The sequence below is a fragment of the Equus caballus genome, chromosome 1 (assembly GCF_041296265.1).
Source record: "Equus caballus isolate H_3958 breed thoroughbred chromosome 1, TB-T2T, whole genome shotgun sequence".
In the NCBI taxonomy this organism is placed as follows: Eukaryota; Metazoa; Chordata; class Mammalia; order Perissodactyla; family Equidae; genus Equus; species Equus caballus.
In genome coordinates, this window is record NC_091684.1 from 185,152,035 (window position 1) to 185,166,227 (window position 14,193).

Here is a 14,193-nt window from a genome sequence, read left to right on the forward strand (position 1 = left end):
CTGAGAGGAAGGGGAGACCGGACCCGAGCCCGGAGCCGCCCCCCGGGGGACCCCGAGCTGCTGGGCGCCGGCGCCGCGAGACCCCGTCTTCCCGGGCGTCCCCTCCGGGCCCCAGACTCGTCGAGTCTCCCGTGGAGACGCGTAGATCCCGCGTCCCGGAGGGGGCGACAGGCCGCCGGGGACGTCACGACAAGGGCGTGGCGTATGCAGATGAGCGGGCGCGCTGAGGCTGCCGGTCCCGCCCCGCCGTGGCCCCGGCGCCTCGCGTGCGGAGATCCAGACGCTGCAGGGGTGGTCGTGGGCGTGGGCGAGGCGGGGCCGCGGGGCCTCCAGGGGGCGGGGGCGGGAGGCGGCGTGGCGGGGCGGGGCGGGGGAAGTGACCGTGCGTAAGGAGCGGGGCGCCCGCGGGGGTGCGTGTCGGGGCGGGCCGAGCACCTCATACTTACCTGGCAGGGGAGATACCATGATCACGAAGGTGGTTTTCCCAGGGCGAGGCTTATCCATTGCACTCCGGATGTGCTGACCCCTGCGATTTCCCCAAATGTGGGAAACTCGACTGCATAATTTGTGGTAGTGGGGGACTGCGTTCGCGCTCTCCCCTGGCTTTTGTAGTGGAACGACAGACTGGGGTCATTTCCGGTAAGCCAGCTATTTATGCATTCTCTGTTGGATGCAGGGTTTTAAACGCTCCACGGCGTCGTTCGTGTTCTTCCTAGGCCAGTGAGGTCGCTGGCAGGATTAGCTGTTCTTCTGGGAGGTAAGCCCGCGCCGTGAATACAAACCACGAACTGCTGGTTGATTTGCTTCTTCGGAGCCAATGTTCTGTCTGTTCGCCACAGACAGAGAGGGCTCCGTCTTTCGTGCTTAGGGCGTGTACACGGTCTTTTAACAGAAGAGGGGGAGGGGGGCGCGTTCCCGTTTCTCTCTGCCCCGACACAGAAAAGTGCGTGTGATGGGAGGACTCCAACAGAGTTTCGCTCCCTGGTTTTAAGGTCTTGAAATGCTCCTATCCCCCCACCGCAGTTTCCCTTTTAAATCAACCACCCTCGTCCCCCCCTCTCCTGTTTTACTGACTGTTTTCCTCCATAGGGCCCCGCTTGAGAAAGACCAGATTGGGCTCAAGTTCCATAGTTTTACTGCGAAACACGAAGAAATCGTGTAAGCTCTGACAAACCAGGTAGACGTCTCACCCAGTCTGAGCCTCAGTGGCTTACAGGCCTGTCCCGCTTGCTTTTGCACTTGCCTCTCCTGCCGTCCTTCCTCCTCATGGCCAAATGGCTCACGCTGCTGCTTCCCGCCCCGCTGTTGACTCCCCAGGCCGTTGCCACCGCTTGGGCCGCTCCTCTTCCCGTCTGGGCGCATAAAGGCTCACCTGAGAGAGCCTGGACTGTCCGTGGGGGACTTTCTCTGCCACCAGGTGTCTTCTTGTGTCGCCTTTGTGTCTCCCAGGCAAGAGATGGTCCGTCAATGGCAATGAAGGCCCCAACTCAACAGCAGTGAATGCAGGGCTGCCTCTTCTTCTCAGAGACCGGCAGCGAGCTAGGGAATCAGCGCTTCAGTTGACCCGGAGGTGCAAAGCAGATCTTGCCGAAGTCCGCCCTGGAGCGGGTAACATACGCTCTTTACTCGGTTTGTACGTTTTGTCAGTGAGAAGGCCCTTGGAGAGTGTGGTCGTTAATGATGAGGATCATGGCTGCCCCTGCCCCAGGGAGAGAAGCCCAAGGTGTCCTGCCCTGCATACTGTTCTAGGTCATCCTCCGGGAAGCATAGGACGTCCTGACTTAATCCGGTCTGATGCCTATCTAAAGTTGTAGGACCACCCAATAACCAGACCCCACTTGCACTGATACCATTTTAATGATTTTTTCATCATCTTTCCTTTGTCTTGTAAAGAAAGCACTCACGTACCTATGCCTCATAAATTTAGCTCTAACCCTCAACACACTGCAGCTCTTACTGCCCATGGGTCCTGTCCCCGTGCCTGCGGCTCTTACTGCGGTGGGTCCTGTCCCCATGCTACTCCATGCCATTCTCTGAATAAGAGAGCACTACTACCAGACCTGGAGAGTCCAAGAAATCTTTTTCGACTCCTCGACTCACCGAACCCGCATCAGTCTACACATTTATATCTGTTTATTAAGCAGCACCCCCCCACCCCCCACCCCATATGTAACTGCCGCTTGCAGTCTACTCCACCCCAGCACGCACTCCAAAAACACAAGCAGGGGCCAAGGGGTGTACCTTCCACTGTACCCGCTTCCCAAAAAAAGGCCACCATGGTCGGAACAGAGTCGCTGACGGGTCTGTGGAACACTGCGTAGCTGTCGGCCTGGGACGTGCTCTTTCTTAGCATTTACACTGCACCTTCCCGTCTCCAAAGCACCGGACCAACATTTATTAATCCTCACAACACCCCTGTGAGGTAGGGCAATATGTCCTTTCTAGTAGAGAAACCGAGGCAGAGAGAGGTCCAGACCACCTGCCTGAAGCCGCCAGGGCAGCGCGGAGGGACTGCCCCCGAACCCAGGAGCATGGGCTCTCCATCCCACGTCCGCCCCCTCGGGGCGTCCCATGGGCGTGTTTTCACCGGTGAAGGTCACGCGAAGGACAAAACACACCAGCGAAAAGGACAATCAGCCTTCCAACAGCATCGGGAGCGTCAGTTCAAGAGGGAAACGGGCACCAGCGCCCCAGCGGGCCCGAGAGCACCCACGGGGAAGGCCGGGCCGTGTGACGGCGCCGTGACGCCCAGACCAGGCTCCTTCAGAACGGCCGCGGAGACGTACACACACCCGGAACCCGCCGAGGGCCGACCAACCCAAGTGCCTGTGGTTTCCAAGTGGGCGAAAAGTTAGAAAAAGACAGTGGTGAAATCCCACCGCTAATTTAGTTGTCGACCAGGAACGGCATAACGTTCCCTCACCTTACAAAGGCCAGGAATACTTGGAACGCAACTACTGACGATCGGTGTCCTTTTCGCACCCTCGCTTTCACTCCAACTATTCTAATTCCGCCCTCCGCCCCCCCCCTCACCCCCCCCCCCCCCATAAGCGCCGTCCCCGGAAGCAGACCTCCTTCTCTCTCCACCCCAGCGTCTACACTGGCACACAGCTACCAAGTGGCTCGGCGGCAGCTGTCGCACGGCGGATCGGCCGGGCTCGGGATGGAATCCGGCAAACCGGCACAGACCGCCTCTCCGCTCCTGCGTGCTAGAAAGCGCTGTTCTCACCGCCTCCGCCCAGTCCCATCTTCCGTGAAGAGCTCAGAGGACGCAGGGAAGCGGTTCATCCTTCCGTCCAGGGACTGGCGGACTCGGTTCCACGGGCCATTTTTAAAAGGAAGGAGGAGGGAGACACACGCGGACCCGCGCGGTGAAGCCCGGCGCAGGAGCGGATCTCCCAGGGCCCCTCCGAGCGCACGGGGTACAAGGAGCACAGCGGCGGGAGGCGGCGCTGTCATCACTGTTTATTGACAAGAGTCGGTTTAGTCTACAAGTTTAAGGCAAACATACTAACGCATTTGCTGTTCTTCAGAAGTCATACTTATAAAGAGTACATAAAGTCTGTCCCCAAACTTCTAAGAAATGTTCATAATTAAAAATAAGTCTGATTAAGATGCTTTCCAGGATACATGAGTGGTACTAAGGTGGTACACACTGCTTGTTGAAGACAAAATTCAAAGAAAGGCAACGGCCATCTTTATCTTGTTGGAACAATGCGTTTCGAAAGGGTTAAACTTCAGAAATTACGTAAAGGCAAACCAGACTGGCGGCAAAGGAACACTACTCAGGAAAGAAACACAGTTAGAGAGGCTACTGCGAAAGAGGCTGAACTGCGGGCTCCGAGGCGGCGGCGCCCGGGGAGCGCCCCCCTCCCCCCCGCAGCCGCCCGGCCCCCCGCGTCCCTCGGAGGGAAGGAGCCGGGACGCCCTGCCGGCTGGCGCCTGGATTCCAGTGAGCGGGAAAGGCCTAAGGTCATCGAGGAAACGAAACGACGTCTGGAGGAAGGCAGCCCTTTGTGACCGGAAGGTGGAGCGCGGCTTATGTGTCTCCGTTCAACACCGCCAGGCAGTTCTGCAGCAGCTGGAGGTTGCCCTAAACCGGAGGGGAGACGGCGTTAGGACGTGCAGACACCGGAGACGCGGCGAAAACGCACAGCGTCAGAAATCACAGAGCTGTACATCTGCTAAGATAAATTTAATATATACAAATGAGGGTTTGAGGACCTAAAGTTATACAGTGTGTTTCGTGGACGGTATTTTCCACATACCAGAGTCTTCTGTCAGTTTCCATCTAGAGCAATAGTAATGTTTCGAATCATTTATGTCCTAATGAGGGATCAAAGATGCCCTTTGTGTCCAACTGAAACTAGTAAACATCTTCTGAGTTCCTATCCCCTTTCTTTAGCCATTAGAATATCCATCAGCATAGGTTTATAGTTTTTATAAAAACTGTAAGGTTACGGACAATTCTATAAATTCTATAAAATTCACAGCCCTGAACCCATTTGTAAATCACATCAACTGGCATCCAAATTTAGAGACACGTGTAAAGACGAACGTAAGTATAGTCAGCTTACGTTACTCTATCAATGAGGGTGAAGGAAAACCTCCTCCTTAGAGTAGAAAGTCAACTAAAATGTATAAAGAACGATGGAATTAGAAAACGACCACTGGGCAACCAACGTGATAACTGCTTCGGGCAAAAAGTCATGAACGGATGCTAAAAACAGTTTGGGGCTGAAATGCCAACACTGTAGCCGTTGGCTACGTGCAGCTATATACAATTTGAATTTCCGTTCGTTGAAATTAAATAAAAACTCAGTTCCTCAGTCGCACTACCCACATTTCAAGCGTCCGATAGCCACACGTGGCTGGTGGCCACCACCCTGGAGTGCTGACCGGCGATCTCCATCTTTGCACCAAGGTCTATGGGACAGTGCTGGCGGAGTGACGGGGTATCTCCACAGTCCCAAGTGTCTCCCCACAGGACACGGCTTAGTTCCAAAGCGTAAAATAGTAACTTTGCCACTGAGAGACCTGCACACATCACTTTAACCAAACGATCAAAGGGAGCCCTTGCCAGTAAGGCAAGGAAGTGACAGCACGTGCCTCCTGATACGCCGGGGCGAGGAGGTGTGAGCATCGCCTCCGTGGTGTTCCTGCCAAAAGTGCGTGACCCAAACCCAATACTCAGACCCCAGAGGAGGGCAGTCTATGGGCCCCTGCTCCTAACAGCGTCCAGGGTTATGAAGGAGGAAGACTCAGGAACTCTCCCCGATTAAAGAAGTCTAAGAAGACACGTGCGCTGAATGCAACACGTTATCTTGAATTTCCTTTTGCCGTGAAAGACATTCCTGGGACAACGGGTGGAGTGTGGAGACAGGTCTGTGGATCAGACAACAGCATTGTATCAATATTAATTTCCTGATCTTTACAACCGTACTGAGTGTTTAAGAGAATTACTTGTTTTTAGGAAATTCACACTGACGTGTTTAAGAGGGAAGAGGCATCTGTCTGCAACTCACTCAGATGGTTTAAGACAAACCACAGTGTGCGTGGGTGTGTGTGCGTGGGTGTGTGTGGGGAGAGAAAGGGAGGGAGAAGGACACGCAGATGTGCTAACACGCACGCCGGGGGAATCTGGGTGAAGGGCATCCGGGAATTCTTTGTACTTTGCTTACAACTTTTCTGAAGCCTGCAACGAAGTGAAAATAAACACTTCCACATTTTAGGTGTTCAGGTTCCTGTCAGTTTTTGCCAGTGTGACAACAGGACTCTGACGAACGACTTTGAGCCTGCCCGAATTTGTGAAATTATCTGCTTACAGGCGTGCTCCTCAAGCAGGACCGCCGAGTCCTCAGACGCGCACGCGGCGCGGGACACCCTGCAGCCCCTCCAGGAGGGCGCGCCCTCGCCCCTTCCCAGCAGGGCGCTCACCGCGCACCCTCGGCGTCGGCGACGGACAGTTTTTTACTGCCCTTAGCTTACGTTTTATCCTTCCCCAATAAAGACGCTGACTCTGTTTTGAAGGACACAAAAGGGACCTAACCACCGAGTTTTCACCAGATTTCACTGATGTGGCAAGACATTTCCCAGTTGGAACAAATGAAATCCAAAGTGGTTTCAAACCATCTTGCTCTAAGTTTAACCAACAGCCAGTCCTTTGGGAATCACTTATGTGGATTCTGGGACCAAAATGGGACTTTGTTCAGATTTACAAATCAGTAAGAAATCTGAGGGGGGCCCGGCGCCTTGGCCTAGCGGTTAAGTCCCGAGCGCTCTGCTTCCGCAGCCCCGGTTCAGTTCCCAGGCACAGACCTACACCACTCACCAGCGGCCATGCTGTGGCCACGACCCACACACAAAAGAGAGGAAGACTGGCACAGATGTGAGCTCAGGGCGAATATTCTTCAGCAAAAAAAAAAAAAAAAAAAAAAAAGAAAGAAAGAAAAGAAATCTTAGACATAGAGCAGAGTTTCTCAACCTCAGCACTCTTGACAGTTTGGGCTGTATGATCCTTTCTTGTGGACGTTGTCCTGAGCATTGTAGGCTGTTTACCAGGATCCCTGGCCTCTACCCGCTACCTACCAGTAGTAACCCACCCACCCCGTGGTTGCGACGGGTCTCCCGAGAGGCAAAATCGCCTCCAGCTGAGAGCCCCTGGCCTAGAAGAGCTACCAGAAATTTGAACACAGGGAACACATTTCAGAAAGGACTGGAAAAAGGATAGAATCCGGGAATCAGAGGCTGACGTCAATCTATAATAGGGTCAGCAAACGTTTTCTGTAAAGGGCTGAACAGTAAACATTTTAGTCTTTGAGAGACATTTGGTCTCTGTCTCAGCTACTCAACTCCGCTGTAGGAGCGAGAAAGGAATCAGAGACAGCAGAAATGAATGAGCTTGGCTGTATTCCATCAAACTTTATTTATAGATTAAATCCGGATTTCATATCATTATCACATCACGAAATATTATTCTTTTGCTTTTCTTGTAACCCTTTAAAACTATGAACACCATTCCTGGCTCACGGGCTGTACAAAAGCATTTAGGCCGTGGTCTGCCAAGCTCTCACTGGTCTCTAACAAAATCCTTGACAGTTTACAACCTCTTTCAAAAGAACAAAAACAGTGGACATTAGAAATCAACACCGGCTCGGTAAGAATAAATCGTGCCAAGCTTATCCAAAGATTTTCTTTTGACAGGTTGTTAGACCAGGAAGTCAGACAACACATATCTTGACTTTAATGAGGAATTTAATACTTCTTACAGCCTTCGGGGATAAAATGCAAACGTAATGGTTGACGATAGGAGAAATAGGTGAATTCCTAACTATCTAAGTAACTATAACCAAAGAATATTAATTAATAAGTTAATACCAGTTAGGATAGAAAGAAAGGACGGGAACTAAAACTTTAGCCTTTTTTGGTGCCACGCACGCGACAACTAGATTAACAGTGTCGATTCCTTTGGAACTTAGAAGAGGACATGAAAGAGAAGTCATATAAATTACAAACGTCCATCACTTGGAAGGAAATCACTGGTAAAATAGTCAAATACTCTATGGCCGAATCGAAGTCTCCAAAAGAACTAACTCTATGTGCTGGGCGGAAACCAGCAAGCTAAAACGTAAGAGATGCAAATGTGGCTTGCAATTACATTTTAAAAATCAGATGCTCAGTAAATGAAGAAGTTCTGGAGACCTATTGCACAGCAGTGTGAATATACTTAACGCTACTGAAGTGGACGTTTAAAAGTGGTCACGATGGTAAATTTTGCGTTATGTGTTTTACAACAAAAATGAAAAAAAATTACTAAAAAAAAAATTAAACACACAACTACAGGTTGGCGGTTGAAGAACTGAATTATAAGAAGCAGCAGCAAAATGGCGTGGTTATAAGCCACATGAAGCTGGTGCAATACGGCAGTTAAAAATCCCTCGTCCTCTGCATACAGAACACGTTGTGGGAAGAAACGTGCGGGACGATCAGCGCGCGCACGGGAAGGCGTTTCCATTTCCAGGGCAACATTTCAAAGAGCAATGACAGGAGGGTAATAATATTATGAACAGCTTGTTGAGGTGTATGGGATGAAAAATGTTTAGCCCAAGGATGTCTAGCCTGCGGGGGAGAGGCTGTATCGAGAACGTACAGTAGTCAGATGTCTCAAGGCTGAACCGTAAGCCGAGGAAGCCAAGGTCTCTCTCCTACTTTAGGTGACAAAACTGACCTGTTGGTCAAAGTTACACAGTAGATTTGTATTCATTAGAGAGTGCCCCAGAAATCTTACTAGTTTTAAGCTTTAAGAACTTGATAAGTGTAAATGCTATGAACCTATCGAAAAATAACATTTAAAAGTTGACTTAAAATTTTTAAATATGTATTTATAGTTCTGGGAATTTTGAATACATCTTTACTTTTCAGTCCCTCCGACTGGTGATAGCAAATGTTACATTTCTGAGGTTTTTTTTTTTTTCTTTTAAGATTTTATTTTTCCTTTTTCTCCCAAAGCCCCCCTGTCCATAGCTGTATATTTTAGTTGTGGGTCTCTCTAGTTGTGGCACGTGGGACGCCGCCTCAGCATGGCCTGACGAGCGGTGCCGTGTCCGCTCCCAGGATCCGAACCAGCGAAACCCTGGGCCACAGCTTGGAGCGCGCGAACTCAACCACTCGGCCACGGGGCCGGCCCCAGGGATTTTTTAAAAAGGAAGATCTATTTCTTTTCAACAACTAGTCAAAAACGGATACTGGTTTCCATACTAGGTACTAGAGTTGCAGAGCTGACCGTCAGAGACATTACAGATACTGTTCTTGTGTGAATTAGGGGATCTTTAAAATCCCTCTCCATTCTAAGGTTCTCTATTTTAAAAGTTACTATACGTCTGGGCCAAGCTTTATCTTTATATTAACTACAAGAAAGGGCTTAAGTAGAAGTACACAATACCGTAAAAATCCCTGGAAGAAGGACATTCATTTACTAAAACCAAATATTTTGAAGCAGTGAAATAATCTTGAAAAACGTCACTCCAATTCAGGAGCAGTTCTTACAGGACCCCTGCAGACGGAAACTGCCGCTAAAGGATTATCATCAATTTCCCGACTCGTTTCTAAATCCTAAGTCGCTCAACTCATTCAGTCTTGATTATGACCATACCTTTGCATGCTTCAGTTCTAACTCTGCCAGTTCCACTAAATTTTTTCTGAAGGCGGCAACTCTTCTTGTCTTAAAATCTATAAGTTCTGTGAACAAAGGAGATTAGGATTAACTATTTACTTGACACAATAGTCTAAAGCACGCTTTTTGATCAAAGGTTAACACAACAGTACCTTGTTTTGCAGATTCCGATATTTTTTCAAATTTCTGACAACATAATTGTTGGGACGTTTCAGCCTGCAGAACATCTTTATTTTTCGCTCTGGCTTTATCCAGTGCTTTATTAGCATTTTCATAATCCACTAGCGACCTAGATCTTCGATAGAGCAGGTCCTGTAAAACAGACCTTCACAGTAACATGCGCCGCGTGTTTCTAGAGCTCGCACTCAATCACCACCGCTCCCGCCATCAGCAGAGCTAACGCTTACACAGGGACCACCGCGTGCCGGGCCCTCTTCTCAACAGAGTTTCATATCAGCTTTACTGAGAGATCATCCACATACCACGTGACTCACTCATTCAAAGAACAATCCAACGGTTTTTATTATGCCCACAGAGTTGTGTAACCATCACTCCAATCAACTTTAGAACATCTTTGTCCCCCTAAAAGAGACCCCATATGCGTTGGCAGCCACTCTCCATTTCCTCCCACACCCCCCAGCCCTGGACAACCACTAATCCGCTCTCTGTCTACAAGACTTGCCTACTCGGGACATTTCATTAAAAAATGGAATCACATAATTCGTGGCCTGTTGTGTTTGGCTTTTTTCACTTAGCGTCAACTTTCAAGTTTACCCATATTCATTCCTTTTTATTGCTGAGGAACGTTTCGTTGTATGGACATACCACAATGATTCATCCATTCATCAGCTGACAGACATTTGGTTTCTTTCCAGTTTTTGCCCAGTATGAATAATGAGGTTATGAACATTTGTGTACAAATTTTCTGTTTTTTTGTGGGGTTTTTAAAAGATTTTATCTTTTTCCTTTTTCTCCCAAAGCCCCCCCAGGACACAGCTGTGTATTTTTTAGTGGTGGGTCCTTCTAGTTGTGGCATGTGGGATGCCGCCTGAGCATGACTTGATGAGCGGTGCCATGTCCAGGCCCAGGATTCGAACTGGCGAAACCCTGGGTCACCGAAGCAGAGTGCGTGAACTTAACCACTCGGCCATGGGGCCAGCCCTGTGAACAAGTTTTTGTGTGGACATGTTTTCATCTCTCATTACTTAGGAGTGGAATCGCTGGGTCACCTGATAACTTTATGTGGAACTTGTTGAGAAACTGCCAGACTGTTTTCCAAAGTGGGTGCACCATTTTACATTCCCACCAACACCGTACGAGGGTTCCAATTCCTCTACATCCTCGTCAACACTTCTGATCTGTCTTTTTGATGAAAGCCACCCACGGGGGGTGAAGTCATGTCTCACTGTGGTCTTGAGTTGCACTTCCCTGATGGCTAATGATGTTGAGCATCTTTTTACGTTTTCGTTGGCCTTTTGTATACCTTCTTTGGAGAGATGTTTAGCAAGTCCTCTGTCCCTTTTTGAATTGGGCTATTTGTCTTTTCATTGATTTAAAGAGTTCTTTATATATTTTGAATACCAGTTGCTTATTAGTGACTTCCATGATTTGCAAATATTTTATCCTAGTCTGTGGGTTGTCTTTTCACTTTTCTTGAGAGTGTCCTTTGACACACAAAAGTTTTCAATTTTAAGAGAGTCCAATTCATTATCGTTTCTTTGGTTGCTGTGCTTCTGGTGTCACATGTAAGAAACCAGCACCTAACTGAAGGTCATGAAGGTTTGTGTTCATGTTTTCTCCTGAAAATGTTATAGTTTTAGCTCTTACATTTAAGTCTTTGATCCATTTTGAGTGAATTTTGATACACGGTATGAGGAAGGGGCCAACTTTATTCTTCCTCATAGGACTATTCAGCCGTCCCAATACCATTTGTGGAAAAGTCTATTCTCTCCCCCACTAAATTGTCTTAGCACCTCTGTCAATCATCAGTTGATTGTCCCAGCAAACTAGGAACACCAGAAACTTCCTCATCTTGATAAAGAACATCTACAAAACACCTACGGTGACATCATACTCCAAGGTGAGAAACTAGAAGCTGTGGAATGGTGCAAGGTTGTGCCACCTCACCACTCCTTCTCAACCACGTCCTGAAAGTCCTGCCTGATGCCATCAGAAAAGGAAATAAGAAATAAAACTTTGTTCACAGATGACACGACTGTTCATGTAGAGATCTGAAAGAATCAACAAAGAAATTCACGGAACTAACAAATGAATACAGGAGGGTTGTAGGACACAACATTAATACACAAAAGTCAAGTGCTTTCTAACACACCAGGAACGAACAAGTGGAATATGAAAGTAAAAATATACTACCATTTCCATTAGCACCCCAGAAAATGAAACACTTAAGTATTAATATAACAAGATAACGTGCAAAATCTATATGAGGAAAACTACAAAACTCTGAGAAAAGAGATCGAAACAAAAGAAATGAAGAGATATTCCATGTTCATGGATAGGGAGACCAATGTTGTCAAAATCAGTTCTTTTCAAGTTGATCTACAGATTCCACATAATCCCAATCAAAATCTCAGCAAGTTATTTTGTAGCTAACAACAAACTGATTCTAAAGTTTATGGGGAGCTGGCCCGGTGGTGCAGTGGTTAAGTGCGCATGTTCCACTTCGGCGGCCCAGGGTTCGCCGGTTCAGATCCCGGGTGGGGACGTGGCACCACTTGGCAAGCCATGCTGTGGCAGGAGTCCCACATAGAAAGTAGAGGAAGACGGGCACGGATGTTAGCTCAGGGCCAGTCTTCCTCAGCGAAAAGAGGAGTATTGGCAGCAGTTAGCTCAGGGCTGATCGTCCTCAAAAAATAAAAAAATAAATAAAAAATAAAGTGTATGCAGAGAAGCAAAAGGCACAGAACAACCAACACAATATTGAAGGAGAAGAGCCAAGTCAGAGAACGAACACTATCTGCTTGACCCCTTTCTATAAAGTGACAGTAATCCAGACAGTGTGGTACTGGTGAGAGAACAGATACATCAACAGAACAGAACAGAACAGAAAGCCCAGAACTAGACCCACACAAATACAGTCAACTGATCTTTGACAAATGAGAAAAGGCAATACAATGGAGAAAAGACAGTCTTTTAAAAAAATGGTGCTAGGAAAATTGGACATCCACGTGCAAAGAAATGAATTTATACACAGACCTTACACCCTTCAAAAAAGTTTCCTCAAAATGGACCACAGACCTAAATGTAAAATGCAAAAGTATAAAACCCCTGGAAGATAACTTAGGAGAAAATCCAGATGACCTTGGGTTTGATAATGACTTTTTAGATACAACAGCAAAGACACGATGTATGAATGAAATAATTGATAACACAGACTTCATTAAAACGAAAAATTTCGGCTCTGCAAAAGACACTATCAAGAGAATGAGAAGACAAGCCATAGACCAAGAAATAATATTTACAAAAGACATATGTGATAAAGGACTGCTATCCAAAATATACAAAGAACTCTTAAAACTCAACAATAGCAAAATAAGTGACCCAATTTTTAACAGACACCTCACCAAAGAGGATATAGAGATGGCAAATCAGTGTGTGAAAAGATGCTCCAACCTCTTATGTCATCAGGGAAATGCAAATTAGAACAACAATGAGATACCCCTACACGCCTGTTAGAATGGCCAGAAACTACAATAACGGTAACACGAAATGCTGGTGAGGATGTGAAGGAAGAGGCACTGTCACTCATTGACGGTGGGTATGCAAGACGGTACAGACACTGGAAGGCAGTCTGGCAGAAGTAAACATACTCTTACGTATGACCCAGCAATTGTGCTCCTTGGTATTTACTCAAAGGAGATGAAAAGTTATGTTCACACAAAAGCCTGCACATGGATGTTTCTAGCAGCTTTATTCACAAATGCCAAAACTTGGAAGATGTCCTAGGTGGTCTGATAAACAAACTGTGATACATCCAGACATTGGAATAATATTCAGTGCTAAAAAGAAATGAGCCATTAAGCCATGAAAAGACACAGAGGAAACTTAGATGCATATTGCTAAGCCAATAAAGCCAATCTGAAAAGGCCCAACTGGATGACTTTCTGGAAAACGCAAAACTATGGAGACAACAAAAAAAATCAACAGGGGTTAGCGGCAAGGAGGATGAAGAGATGGGGCATAGAGGACTTCTGTGGCCGTGAAACTACTCTGTATGATGGTTTGAATGCTGGACAGTCATTACACATTGGTCCAAATGCACAGAACATACAACACCAAGAGTGAACTCCAGTGTGAACTATGGTCTTTATTGCTTGGCTTCTTTCACTTGGCAAAAATTATTTTGCGATTCACCCATGTTGCTCAGTGATGTTTAGTTCTTTCCTTTTCACTGCCGAGGAGCATTCCATCGTCTGGATATGCCACAACTTGTTTATCCACTCACCTGTTGGTGGACATTTGGGTTGTCGCCAGTTTTCAGCTATTACAAATAAAGCTGCTGTAAACGTCTGTGGGGACACGTGCTTTCAAATATCTAGGACTGGAATGACCAGACCATAGGGTAGATGTACATTCAATTCTTTAAGAAACTGCAAAACTTTTCAAAGTATCGTATCATATTCCCACTGACAGTGTGTGAAAGTTCCAGTTGCTATAATTTTTGTCAGAATGTTGTCATTTTAGTCATTCTGATTAAGACGTATAGTGATACTTCATTTTAGTTTTGATTCTTGCAATTCAATGTCAGTTCTATCTTGCAGTTACTAGAAAGTCTGGATTAACCTTTAGGCCATGTTCTAAAAAGTTCTCTACTAACAACTATAGACCATAGTAAAATAATGAATTTAAAGTCTTCAAAAGCGAACAATTCATTTGATCCCAGACCATCCGATGTAAATAGTTCATAAGACACGATGCGATCTAAAGTGATTTGCTGTGGACAGTGTGTCTGCAAGCACTCAAGGTCCTCTAGAGGAGTGAAGAGGGTTACTGGTAACTTG

General features: G+C 47.1%; 1 protein-coding gene and 1 non-coding gene across 4 annotated transcripts in view; one reads left to right on the forward strand and one right to left on the reverse strand.

Annotated features, from left to right (window-relative positions):
* SNX6 (sorting nexin 6) overlaps positions 1-14,193 on the reverse strand; it is a 110,468-nt gene that overhangs the window by 57,816 nt on the left and 38,459 nt on the right. The window contains exons 12-14 of one of the 3 annotated variants that reach the window (XM_023623861.2): positions 9,325-9,484; positions 9,152-9,237; positions 3,446-4,093 (exon numbers count right to left, since the gene is read on the reverse strand). The exons of 1 other annotated variant lie outside the window; for it this stretch is intronic. In XM_023623861.2, coding sequence (XP_023479629.1) covers positions 4,040-4,093; positions 9,152-9,237; positions 9,325-9,484 — 300 coding nt within the window. In that variant the 3' untranslated portion in view covers positions 3,446-4,039. Of the gene's footprint in view, positions 1-3,445; positions 4,094-6,892; positions 8,228-9,151; positions 9,238-9,324; positions 9,485-14,193 lie in introns of those variants that run through there. One more of the 3 variants, XM_023623872.2, reaches the window with a different exon arrangement.
* On the forward strand, positions 439-602 carry LOC138919296 (U1 spliceosomal RNA). Its single transcript, XR_011429357.1, has one exon. It is a non-coding gene; the product is annotated as a U1 spliceosomal RNA (small nuclear RNA).